General features: G+C 44.7%; 1 protein-coding gene across 7 annotated transcripts in view; it reads left to right on the top strand.

The window, feature by feature from the left end:
* The first annotated feature begins 696 nt into the window (after positions 1–696).
* Positions 697–13,772, top strand: part of EPB41L5 (erythrocyte membrane protein band 4.1 like 5) — a 115,065-nt gene continuing 101,989 nt past the window's right edge. For 4 of the 7 annotated variants that reach the window (XR_008446614.1, XR_008446615.1, XM_054043289.1 and 1 more), the window contains exons 1-3: positions 697–804; positions 3,764–3,948; positions 11,688–11,792. Coding sequence is in view for 5 of the 7 variants with exons in the window: in XM_054043289.1 (XP_053899264.1) it covers positions 3,769–3,948; positions 11,688–11,792 (285 nt within the window). In the remaining 2 variants the exon portion in view is untranslated. Of the gene's footprint in view, positions 805–1,829; positions 2,086–3,763; positions 3,949–11,687; positions 11,793–13,772 lie in introns of those variants that run through there. The other 3 variants (XM_054043293.1, XM_054043294.1, XM_054043290.1) reach the window with 2 other exon arrangements.

Here is a 13,772-nt window from a genome sequence, read left to right as displayed (position 1 = left end):
CCTCCCCAGCCCCACTGGAACTGCTCCTGCTTCTCTGTGGTGACTCGGCCTGGTGGCACTGTCCTGCTTGGAGCGGCCCTTTTAAGAGGAGCAGATACCACAGGGCCCCTTAAAGGTCAGGGCTGTTGATAGGAGCGCGGGTATAGGTAACAGGACGGGTTACCTATACCCGCGCTCCTATCAACAGACCTGACCTTTAAGCGGCCCTGTGGTGCGTGGCACTGCCCCTTTAAGGGGAGCTGTTCTCTGGGGGGGTGGCACTGCCCCTTTGAGGGGAGCTGTTCTGTGGGGGGTGGCACTGCCCCTTTAAGGGGAGCTGTTCTCTGGGGGGGTGGCACTGCCCCTTTGAGGGGAGCTGTTCTGTGGGGGGGCGGCTCTCTGTGGGTCCTGTGGCGCGTGGCACTGCCCCTTTAAGGGGAGCTGTTCTGGGGGGGGTGGCACTGCCCCTTTAAGGGGAGGCGGCTCTCTGTGGGTCCTGTGGCGCGTGGCACTGCCCCTTTAAGGGGAGCTGTTCTGTGGGGGGGTGGCACTGCCCCTTTAAGGGGAGGCGGCTCCCTGTGGGTCCTGTGGCGCGTGGCACTGCCCCTTTAAGGGGAGCTGACGCCCCCGGGCGGCATAGTACCTTTAAGGGGAGGCGGGGGAGGGCTCTCCCGGGGCCGAGCGGCCATTTTTGGCCCGCCGGCCGGTTCTGTGCCCGCCCCCGAAACCGCCCCAGTCTCCGCCCTCCGAGCCTGAGCCGCCGCCGCCGGGGCCGCCTCGCACTGCAGCAGCCGGGGCCGCCTCCGCTCCCGCGCGGGGCAGCAGGTGAGAGAGGCGGGGCGCTGCCGGGAGGCCCCTGCCCCGGGGCCGCTTCTCCCCGGGGCCGCTTCTCCCCGGGGCTCCCCACGGGCCCCGGCAGGCGGGGGGGGGCGGCTGTCAGGGCAACCCCCGCGTGGTGTAGTGTGAGGGCGAGCCCCCCCCACCCCGTTGTACCGGGACTCCAGCCTCGTGGGCACCCCCCCCCCCCCGCGCTGTGCCCTGGCCGGGGATTTGCCTCTGGCTGCTGCGCGAGGGACCCCCCGAAACGGGCCGGCCCGTCCTGGGAAGAAGGGGAGCGGGGCTGCCCCCGTCTCGGCTGGCTGGGTCAGGGCCGCTCAGCCCGGCCCTACCCGCGTGACCGCACTGGAGGCGCTGGGAGAGTCTCGGTGTACAGGGGGGAACCGCTGAGCTCCAGTGCAGTCAAGACCTCTTCCCTCGCCCCCCTCTGGGACTCTTTCATTGCAGAGCCGAGGGAGGCAGCGAGCAATCCCATCTCCAGCGAGGTGTGACACGAGGTGTCTACACAGCCCCCAAAAAACCTCCTGGTGACACAGTCTCAGAGCTCCTGGCTCATGCGGGGGCTAGAAACAGCCGTGCAGATGTTTGGGTTCAGGCTGGTGCCCCGGACCCAGCTCAAGCCCGAATGCCTACCTTGCTATTTCTCGCCCCGCAGCAGAAGCCAGGGTCAGTTGCCCCAGGCGCAGAACCCGCTGCCCTGGGTTTTTGTGTGTGTATTGAAACTCTTGGGTGGACCTAAAAAGAAGTCTGTGACTGTCTGCTGTATAAGGGGCATACGTGCATCAGCTTTCTCCTCTGAAAATCCAGGCAGGCCACATATGCTTTTTGTAGTTTGATTGCATGTGTTACTTAGTGATTATTCATTTTCTAGTTTTAAGCGCTTCAAGTGTTATTTAAAGCTGTTTCAATGGTATTTTTATGGGCATCAGATAGGGTAAGAAGCGATATGTATCTGTTTTCTAAGCAACAGAGCTCTCTTTTGTAGGCAGCTGCTGTACACAGGAATCGGTTAAAGCTAGCGATCGATCACTGGAACAGTCCAACTTGTGAGGCAAAATAGTTTTGTACACTGTTTTGTTTTTTGTGTGTATCTTCCTCTTCAGTTGCTTTTGTCTGGGTGGATTTGCCAAGCATGAGCATTGTCGGGGAGGGCCAGGGGAAGTCTGAGCTGCTCAGCAACTCCTTGCAAGCAACCTGTCGGATGTGTCTGTGAACAGTGATAGCAGAAGCATGTGGCTTCCCACAGTCCTGTTTAAATACTGAACTGCAGTGGGTATCTTTGTAAATTCTGCTACTGTTTTTTGGGGGTGGGGGGTGAAGACAAATCGGAGACAGGGCTGGGGCAGGAGACAGAAATGAATTGATGTTCGATTAGTTAGGTTTTCTGACTCTGTCCCTTTAAACCATATATTTTTCATTTTAATTAAATATGAGACATAGGCCTCATCCTTCTAGTCTACTGGTTTCAGTAAAACAGACGTTATGAATGGCAGCAGAGGTTATTAGATTATGTTATGAATGGGAGTGGATATTACTGTGTGCTTAAGTCATATTTGTAATTTTTTTTTTTACGTCTTTCTGTTGGTCTTAGTTAACCTTATAGGAATTTCTGATTTGCAACGTGATAGCATGTGGCAGGCAAGTCCAGACAGAAGACGAAAGATACATTTGGTGTTTTTTCCTTTTGGGTTGTGATTAAGGTTGAAACTTACAGGGAACCAGCTTGTTTTGTCTCGAGTGTGATTCATGCAAGGTGCAAATTCCCAGGTGCTTGTCATAGCACAGTTTAAATCACTCACTCAGGGTGACCAACCCTCCCAATAGCAGAGTTCTGGGCCTTGTGTGCATTACAAATGCTATGTGGTTTGAGCATTGGCCTGCTAAACCCAGGGTTGTGAGTTCAATCCTTGGGGCCATTTAGGGAACTGGGGTAAAAATCTGTCTGGGGATTGGTCCTGCTTTGAGCAGGGAGTTGGACTAGATGACCTCCTGAGGTCCCTTCCAACCCTGATATCCTGTGACTCCATGGAACCTGACTGCAGAGGAGGCATCACATGAACTGGTTATAAACATGTTTTCACTTTGTAATGTAGGCTGGCTATTACCCGTGTTTAATAACCAGCTTACGCCTTTTGTGTGTTTAAGGTCCAGATCATACTACAAACTGGATCAGCTTTTAGGTTCCCTGGTTCTAAACAATTGAATCCCTGCATAGAACATAATTGAAGTCAGCGGGCCTGTGCTAAGGTACAGGCTTCCACCTGCAGGATGGTGGCCCAAGCTTGGAACTAACTTAGGAGACTGTTGTGACCAAAGTCCCTGATGGGATTGTATTTGTAGTTTAGACAGGAACTTGCAGCCTGGGTAGGTTTGCCAGCTCAAAAGGCACAGACACTCATCCACCTAAATCAGCATTTCTGTGACTGAAAGGGAGTAAATGTGTAAAAATCGTCTGATTTGTTTATAAATTGGATTTTGTGTAAAATCCCAAGAGTATTATGAAGAATTGTTTGTAACTTGTTCCATATGCAAAGGGGAGCGTATCAATCAGGAAAGTAGCCTGGGAGAAAGCGTAACTAACTAATTTAGGGACATGGAGAAGTTTGACTGGCATGGGTATAAGCTCACTGTTAACCGTCTGAGATCTGAATAAGGAGTCATTGGATTTTCCTAAAATACTTTACTTTAGGCACCTGAATTGTCTTAATATGGTGCTGTGAACCAATCCTTGACTCCCATTCAGTGTTTCACTACGACTTATAGTTGGGATTTTCTAAGGAGCCGAAAGGAGTTAAGCACTCAGATCCCTAAACAATTCAATTGAATTTGAGTCCCTAATTCCCTTAGGTCCCCTGGAAAATCGCAGGCTTCATTAAGTGCTGTCTTAGATTCTTTCACTTTCTTGAAACGTTAATATCTGTCCTTTCTGTGTCTTGGGGCTCCATAGCAAAGATGTTACGTTTCTTTCGACGGACTCTGGGGCGTCGGTCTATGCGCAAGCATGTGGAGAAGGAGCGGCTAAGAGAGGCCCAAAGAGCTGCAACCCACATCCCTGCAGCTGGAGATGCAAAATCCATCATCACTTGTCGAGTATCGTTGCTGGATGGAACCGATGTCAGTGTGGACTTACCGGTATGAGAGAGAGACAGCTGCTTTTTAAACACTATTGACTTGCATCAGTCAGATTGAGTTCTTTATTTTCTATGAGCTGGATAAAGATATGCCTGATTGTCATAGCAACCAACCCAGATCTATTAGCCTCTGAGTATAAATAGGTGCTGAAAGGATAATATAGTGGTTAGTCAGTGCTGTCAGTTAACATGTTCATAGAGGTATCATAGTGCTGTAAATCTTGAATGTTTTTCACTGTGCTACTGTGTGGTGGCATATTGAGGGTATGTCTAGCTTAGAAGGAGAGATGCTTAGCAGCATTTGGGGTGATTCATATTCCCTTTTCAGTCCTGTGCATGCACATTGAGGGAGAAGTTAAACCCCTTGGTGTAACTCAGTTAATGGGAGTGATGTGCAGGGAAATGATGATGGTTTCTGAAATTCTGCAACCTTTTCATTCAGCAGCTTTCTACTTGATATATATGGAGACAGATCACTGTTGGCATGTACCAGACTATTGAAAGTTCACATCCTTAAAAATCTGAATGCTGACTTCTCTGATAAGCTTGCATAAAGAACCTTAAATAATCTATTTGATTGTGTGTAGTGTGTCTGTTTAAAAATACAGGGCAGCCTAAAGAGCTGAAGATAATTTGTGAGTGCTTGTTTGCCAGCAAGACTGACAATGGTGACTGCTGCCACTCACCTCTCTTTAGTTTATAGCTATGTCAGTGATGGCTTGTTTGAGTTTGACCAACCCAGTGTTGAGAAGCTGTGGCTCACTGCGGCCCTCTTAACATATGGCTAGATCACGAGAGCTGTTGACTTCGGTGGGAGTTGTTCTGAGGCTAAAGTGAATGCTCAGAATGGTTGCTCCGCATGTCCTGTCTTAAAGCAAATGGATTTTCTCTCGTAATTAACTGTTCAAGAATATGTTAAAATTAGGGCTGTCGATTAATTGCAGTTAACTCGCGTGGTTAACTCAAAAAATGAATCACAATTAATCATGGTTTTAATTGCACTGTTAAACAATAAAATACCAGTTGAAATGTATTAAATATTTTTGGAAGTTTTTCTACATTTTCAAATATATTGATTTCAGTTACAACACAATACAAAGTGTACAGTGCTCACTTTATATTATTTTGAATCCAAATACTTGCACTGTAAAAATGATGAACAAAAGAAATAGTATTTTTCAGTTCCCCTCATACAAGTACCATAATGCAATCTCTCTATCCTGAAAGTGCAACTTACAAATGTGGATTTTTTTTTTTTTTGGTAACTGCACTCAAAAACAAAACAACATAAAACTTTACAACCTAGAAGTCCACTCAGTCCTACTTCTTGTTCAGCCAATTGCTAAGAGAAACAAATTTACTTACATTTATGGGAGATAATGCTGCCCGCTTCTTATTTACATCACCTGAAAGTGAGAACAGGCGTTCGCATGGCACTTTTGTAGCTGGCATTGCAAGGTATTTACGTGACAGATATGCTAAACATTCTTATGCCCCTTCATGCTTTGGCCACCATTCCAGAGGACATGCTTCCATGCTGATGACACTTCTTAAAAAAATAATGCGTTAATTATATTTGTGACTCAACTCCTTGGGGGACAATTGTATGTCTCCTGCTCTGTTTTACCTGCATTCTGCCATATATTTCATGTTATTGCAGTCTTGGATGATGACTTAACACATGTTCTTCGTTTTAAGAACACTTTCACTGCAGATTTCACAAAACGCAAAGAAGGTACCAATGTGAGATTTCTAAAGATAGCTACAGCACTCAACCTAAGGGTTAAGAATCTGAAGTGCTTTCCAAAATTTGAGAGGGACGAGGTGTGGAGCATGCTTTCAGAAGTCTTAAAAGAGCAACACTCCAATGCAGAAACTACGGAACCTGAACCACCAAAAAAGAAAATCAACCTTCTGCTGGCTCAGATGATGATGAAAATGGACATGTGTAGGTACACGCTGCTTTGGATCGTTATCGAGCAGAACCCATCATCAGCGTGGAGGCATGTCCTCTGGAATGGTAGCCAAAGCATGAGGGGCATACGAATGTTTAGCATATCTGGCACGTAAATTGACAGAATTAAACCATTTCGTAAATCCCCTAGGCTATTTGTTTCTACTACCGAGAGATCAAAGGGTGAGGCTATCTCTAAGCAAAGACTCTCCAAGTGGATCTCAGACAGCATCAGATCCTGCTATCAGACCCAGAATGTTCAACCACCAGAGAATGTTAGGACTCATTCTACTAGAGCAATGTCAACATCCACTGCCTTCCTCCACAACGTGCCTATTACAGACATATGCAAGGCGGCCACTTGGACTCTGACCGCACATTTGCCAAACGTTATGCTATCACACGGGATACCATGGCAGACACCATAGTAGTCCATATGGTGCAGTCTACCATTGTCCCTCGCGCAACTCCAAAATCCCACCAAGCATAGTGAGTACTTCTTCACATTCACCTGGAGTGGAGCACCCACAGGGACAGCACTTGAAGAAGAGAAAGTTACTCACCTTGCAGTAACTGAGTTTCTTAGAGATGTGTGCCCCTGTGGGTGCTCCACTACCCACCCTTCTCCCCTCTATTTTGGAGTACTAATCAGACAACTCTACGGTAGAGAAGGAACTGAGGGGGGTGCGGGACGCGCGTGCTCAGGCAGACCCTAATGACACCGCGAGACAGCAGCTGAGCGCGTGCGTCCCGACCAGGCACTGCTACCAAAGATCTCCGATCAATGGCGCTGGGACGCACCGTCACCTAGAGTGGAGCACCCACAGGGACACGCATCTCTAAGAACCTCAGTTACTGCAAGGTGAATAACTTTCTCATCAGTCTCCTTCCTTTCCTGTTTGAATGTTTCCATAAATATTGTCAGATTTTAAATTTTCATCACATGCTCTCAGCCTACAAAAAGGGTATTTTGAGCAAATGAATATGCATTTGCAAAAACACATTTCATGACCACAAGTGGCAGTCCTGAAAATTTGGCTCTCTTAGTTCAAGGATGTGGTCCCTAATTCTCAAAGCCTCAAAGTACGTCTTTACCGGTGGAGCACTGAAACTGAATAGGCAGTCCTAAATCATATGACATAAAAGGATAACAGCGAACATTGTCAGTGACACAACTTTCCAGTTGAATTGAATAAAGGTTTTCATTACTGCAAACATGATGTGACTCTTGTATGCTTCTATCAAAACAAACTCCTGAAAGATCCATAAATGGGATAAAAAATAGAATTCTTCCATCTGCTGAAGCCGAAGCGTGAACAACTTAGCTTTGTGGGCCCCCTGTGGTGTGGGTCCCCAGGCAATTGTCCTGCTTGCTACCCCTTAATGCCAGCCCTGGCTTTTAATCTACTGGATGTGCGAAAAAAGAGTTGTTGTGGCACAGCTGAGCTGTGGAGTTTTTATAGCATGTCGGGGGGGGGGGGGGAGCTCAGAAAGAGGTTGAGAACCCCTTGCCTAGAGGACAAGTGTGGTAGAAATATATGATAATCCCTGCCCCAAAGAGTTTACAATCTAAAGGACAAGATATAGCAGGTGGATGAGATAGGCAGGTTAGGGCGGAGTGTTTGGTAAATGCAGAAGGGACGTTTTTTTTTCTTTCCTGTCAGAGTATCAGAGGTCAGTTATCTTCTACAGTTCATTTTTCCTAGAAGTATTGTGACTGCAACAGGGAGCTGGTTTGGGGAAGAGTGAGTTTAGTAGACTTAATGGAGATGCGGTGGAGATCTTGTGTTTTTCAGGCATAGAGAATCCTTTCTTTCCAAAAGGGGTGGGAGTGCAGGAAAGAAATTACCTCTAGATAACTTCCTTGGGTAGTAAAATGGTTGTGGGTTTAAAAAAAAATAAATCTTTATTTTGGGTTATTCACAGGGGAGAGATGGGGGGCAGCAGTGTAGAATAGTAAAAGTGTGAGCTGCCCAGCCTGTGAAAATGCACTTATCCGTACAGTGTAAGGGTCATATCCTCAGGTGATGTAAGTTAGTATAGCTCCATTAAAGCGGTCTTACACCAACTGATGATCTGACCCAATTACTGGGAACTTTTTTTTGGAAGGATGCGGGTTGTGAAGCACTCCCGTTTTCTGAAACTGAGCAGGTGCTGGCTTATACTGCAAGTACAAATCTGACACACACGTGAACATGGCTGATGGTCCATAAGGGTACCCTTCACCACTGGTGACCTAGATATGAACCTTGGTTTCCTTACCATTGACGATTGGTTGTTTAACTCCAGTCTCTGTATCACCAAACAACTGCACGTTAGTACAATTGTTGACCTTTGATGAAGCAAACCATGGGACTGGACTAGTAAGGGGTGATGCATGGGAGTGTGCAGTACTGCATCCTCCATGGAGGAGAGGTGAGAGCCATACTAAAAGGGCTCCTCCCCATTGTTAATTTTTTTTGGGGGGGGGGGGAGGATTATTTCCCACTATGAGGACACTTCATGTGTGTCTGATATAGAAAGTCATAAATATCCCTCAGTAGAAGCGTTTGGGGATCTAGTACGTGGTATTCCCTGATTGTTTCCTCCTAAAGAGTGGTGTCTCACTCTTCAGCAGGAAGCTGACAGTTGATTTAGGCCCAGGGCTTGTCTATGCTTGGAAACTTACCCAAAATAGCTGTTCCAAAATAATTATTGTGGAATAATTATGTTAGCATAAGCCCTGTGTGGATTAACCTAAACGAGTAAAGGGCACTCTTATTCTGGAACAAGCGTGTCCACACAAGGCATTATTCTGACATAGCTATTTTGGTAAATTTCAAATGTAGACAAGCCCTTAGCTGCCCTGCACTATTTAAAGACTTATTTAAACAACCCAGCCCACTTGCTGGCTTTCCGGCTGTTAGAGGTTTTTTTTTCTCTCTCTCTATTAAACTAGGCAGGAGGTAATAATCTACATTAATCAAGCGTTGGGATTTCAAGCAATTAAATATACATGAGGAGGTTAATTTGACCCCTGAAGGGAGAACCAGTCACAAATTTAGGTCTGTTTGTGGGTGAGGTAGTTAATACTTTATTGGAAATCATTAAGCAACTTGGAAGTGCTTAACTGCTTGTCCTTTGAGGTAACCCCAGGTCTGCCAAAACACACAAGATAAGAGTGAGATCAAAATGCCACTTAAATAAAATTGAGTGTTTCTCAACTGAGTTGTTACTTTATAGTCTCTTGAATGGAAATGCAATAGAACTGTATCTTTGCTATTTCTTTGGAGCGTGCTGGGAATGGCAGTTTTAATGAACACAAGTAAGTTTATGTGACCCCATAAAAAGTAACTTATTGTAGAGTATTGTTCATCCATTGGCTTCCATTACTTAAACATAGACCGTATGAGAGTGGTTTAACAAACCTTTGGGAATGTATGTGTGGCTCCCAGCCGTGGAGTTTTCAACTGAAACTTTAAAATTTGTTTAACTTACACCAAATGGGTATTTTACATTTATTGTTTGGTATAAGTTGTGTACATAAAACTGTGCGTGAGGGATGCCTGTAGCTAAGTCAGAAGCACAGTACAGGCAGTAATGCAGGCTTTCCCACCAATGCCTTAAATCCCATTCTTGAGGGACTGCCTCCCGCGGAGTTCAGTCTCTGAGTCCATTTGGTCCTTTGTCCCTCTGCTTAGACTGCCAAGATAGGTGCCACTTGTGATGTGGACATCCTTCCACTGGGAAATAAACATCCATGAATTTCAGGTGTCACTGAGTGGCTTTTGGACAATAAAAGCTTTTACAACCTGAGCCAGAGTCAAACTGACATCCTAGATGGAGGTAAAGGACTCTCATTACCTGTTTGTTCAGCTATTCGCATTATAAAGCTTGAAACGTAGCTTGAATAGCTGTTTATATATATATATATATATATTTTAATAAAAGTAAAATCTAAAATGTAGTTGTTGTGGAGGCTTTCCCTTGGCTTTAGACCAGCACCAGGCCCCTAGTGTGAGCTGATGCCTTTTGTAACTTCACCTTTCCCAAAACCTGAATTTATTTCACTTTGATCAGCCTGTCTATTGTTTATGCTGCAGAAAACATCCACTTGTTAAGATAAAATATTAATAGCTCAATGTCTTTTGGAAGAAAGAGGACCTTGGCTCAAATGTCTTTAAAAGTGGAAGAAATTATTATTTTAAATAAACAGATGAGCTCCTGTTGGTTCAAGAGTTGTAACAAAGTTGTTTGGAGAGTTTTTTGGTCAATGTTTAATACATTTTTTGGTAATAATGAATCTATTAACTGAAACTAACCGAAGGGACTGATGCACTGTCCCCAGTGCCTCCTCTTACACTTGATTATTGCTGTGCATATATGTGAGATCACTTGTTGTTCCAAGTCCTCCTGATACTTAGTAACAAGAGAGTGACAGAAGGGCATGACAGCCTGAAATCAGTATCTAGGCCAGAGGTCCCCAGCTGAGAGGCATGCCCCCCTAGGGGGGCCTGAGCAACATTTGGGGGGGCGGCGGGGAGGGAGCGCCACCCAGCCCCGCTTCACCCCTAGCTCTACTGCCACCCTGGCTCCTGGGCCCGCCCCCAGCTGTGGCCCCAGCCTCTGGCCCCTTACCCCTGTCCATGGACCCCCACCTCTGGGAGCCGCAGCCCCACTTCTGGCCCCAGGGAAGGGCATGGACAGGGGTGAGGGGGGGCATGACCCTGAAAAGTTTGGGGACCACAGGTCTAGGCTTTTGTCATTTGATTTAGAGCTTTCAGTATAAAATGTAAGTTTGAATCATATTGAAAAAGAGGTTTAACCCAGGTTACATTTTATTTAAATGCAAAGTATTTAAAGATCAGAGTACTATATAGGGTGGTGGTAAGTTTGCTTGCTCTTTTTAGTATGGGATTTAGTGGTTGAAGCAGAGATGGAGGAACTTCTGAGAATAAAAATTATAGTTAGCTCTCTATTACTTTGTAAACAAAGCAAATTTTGTAGCAGAAATCATTAGAATGGACTCAATGGCTTTTATATCTGTGTTCAACTCATTTGAATACTTTTCCCAACAAACATAGCCAAGAATTCTGTGATACAGACTCTCTCAACCTGGTAGTGAGCTACTAGTGAGTTGGCATATAGTATGGTACAAAAGTTTTTGGGTTTTACTCAACTCATAAGTGTATACACCTGTTAAAGTTGCTGAGTGACAACAGTGTATTGACAATCACATCAGTTGTTTACAAAACCCAACCACTTACAAGCAAGGAAATAAATAGTTAAGGACCTTAAAAGTTTACACTGCCTGACTAATAAACATAAATACATTTATTTCTACTTGATGATAATAATATATCTTTCATCACAGCATAACAATCTTAACTCTTACCCATGGATTTTCTTAATGGATTTTTATTATCTTGGTGTTGTATCTAAATATTTTCTCTTACAGGAGACTAAGTGAGAAATACCTGTCAAGATCAAGCAGTAGACAATAAAAGTTTTGATAAAGTGCTTCCTGGAGAATAGTGTTATTAAAGGAATTGACTAGAAAAAGTGTGTAGCATTTTTATGTATATGTAAATTTGACTTGTTTGAAGCTGATCAGTTGACACAATATGCCAAATTTTTAATGTTTGATTTTCAAATGTTTTCTGTTCATACTTTATAGATGAGGCTGTTGCCAGCTTTGTGTTTAGAAACATTTTTTTGGCATACTCAGTTTGTGCATTCGTAGCCTTGAAAAGGCAACTGCAATAACAAATCTACCTGTTTCATGCTAATTCATTTTGCAATTTCAGAAAAAAGCCAAAGGCCAACATCTGTTTGAACAGATCATGTATCATCTGGACCTCGTTGAAAATGACTACTTTGGACTGAGGTTCATGGATTCCGCACAAGTGGCAGTGAGTAACAAAAAGGCTTGTTTTTTCTAGTGACAGTCATTAAGTTTAAACCTTAACGTGACAGACCAACAGACTACCAAAAAGCAAATGTTTGTGGTTTAAATTATCTTGGATGCAAAAACTGTAGAGCATACCAAAGTTTAATCAACCCCATGTTGGCCACCACAGTCCCTTACATATTCTTGTCCTTCACTTTTCTGACCCATTCCTGTCTCTCCTTTCTGGTTTTAAAGTCAGGACAGTTGTTGCAGAAGGACTTTGATACCACAGTACTTTTGTCCAGTAAATGTTAGTTACTAATGATTGCAGAGTGGAACTAGCTAGGATTGGGTTTGCCTGGTCTTTCTTCTATAGGCAGTGATGCAGTGAGAGGCCTTCTCTGCCAGTGCATGGTGCCACGGGCATTTTTATCTGCAATGAGCATCCTGTCAACATCCACTGTCAGGTTAAGGGCAGGAAGGCAGACAGCTGGCTTCTTTAATGCCATATTAATGCCCAATCCTGCAACTAATCAGCACTGAGAACACCTCTTGCCTTAGTTAGAGGTAAGGGGAGAGGTGACTGCAGCAGTCCGGTGCTTTGCTATTTAAATCTTTTGAGAGATTTGAGCAAAGATTCACACAAGTGTGACTTTAAAGAAAAAAGTAAGGTTTTTTTTTTTTAAAAAAAAAGCAGCTTTTGCTTTTGCAACCACAGAAAGGGACTATTAAAGTATTTGTCAGAAGTGCTGAGCACCCACAATTCTTGCTGACTGCAGTTGGAGGTGTGGGTGCTCCACTGTTCTGAAGATCAGGCCCCTAGTGAGAACCAGGCAATGCGACTTTTGGACTGGCTACTTAGCTAGCCTTCCTTTCTCCATTTTGGTTTCATTTTTCTCCTCCTCTGGAGGGGAAAAGTGACACTTTATACTGACACTTAAGTGTTTTTAAAATAAATAGCTATGATGTTTCATGAGGAGCTAGGTAGGGAATAGATTCGGATCTCAGTAATGTAACACTTTAACCTGACCCAGGACTAACTCTTCCTGTAACAGGAGGGAAAAGTGCCCTTCTAAGATAAGGGGCTCTGTATCTAGATTTTCAGATTGCTTGGGTGTCCATCACAGATCTCTTTGGTACAGCTGACCAGGTTGTCCAGGCATTTCAAAATCACTTCAGATTTATTTCAAAAGTAACACACCAAAGTCAGCAGGGTAGGAAAGGCAGCTGCTGGTGAGCTAAATAGCTGAACTGCTCTAGTTCAGTCTGCAAGATAAAGGTACTGACACTAGTCCACTGACTTCTGAAATATTTGTCAAAAGTTGAAATTTTTAGGGGCAGACATGAACTATTTATCTTAAAATAGCATGTTAGTTGACTTGCTGCTAAAACATGAAGTTCTCCTTGTTTCCTCCCCTGGCAGACAAGGCAACCAAACAGGCTGGCTGGCCTCTCTAGATTCTGGATGAGCTGTCCCCAAATCCCTGCATATCTTGGTGGTATCCTACATAAAGCAGGCTCCATGGATCTGTCGTCACACTTAACTTGTATTGCAGAGAGGGTTTCCTTTAGGAAAATAATCTGACCTTGAACATTTGATACTTAAGGCCAATTTCACAGATGACATGAGTAGGCGCAATTCCACTCAAGTTCTCTGAGTGGCATTCATTTACTCCAGCAGTGAATATGGCGCTTGATCTCGTGGATTACAGAGGACATCTTGCACTCTGGGAGAAAAGTCATGGGTTCTCCTTCCACCCTGGAGATGCCAGCAGGGATGGTTGGAGCAGGATCTGCCTGCCTGCCTGCTGGTGACTTGTCAGCAAAAACACTCGTTTGGAAGATTGCTGGAGGGCTAGTGATGAGAAATAATTTTCAGCACCTGAGGTCACCTTGGTGGAAAAGTAGTTAAAGAGGAGGGTGGGTACATACATGCACTACCAAAGAAAGACGTAGGCCCTCTGGCAATTTTACTAGATAAAATACACTCCAGCAAAAATAC

The sequence above is a fragment of the Malaclemys terrapin genome, chromosome 11, assembly GCF_027887155.1.
Source record: "Malaclemys terrapin pileata isolate rMalTer1 chromosome 11, rMalTer1.hap1, whole genome shotgun sequence".
Taxonomy (NCBI): Eukaryota; Metazoa; Chordata; order Testudines; family Emydidae; genus Malaclemys; species Malaclemys terrapin.
This window is presented reverse-complemented; position numbering and strand designations above follow the sequence as displayed.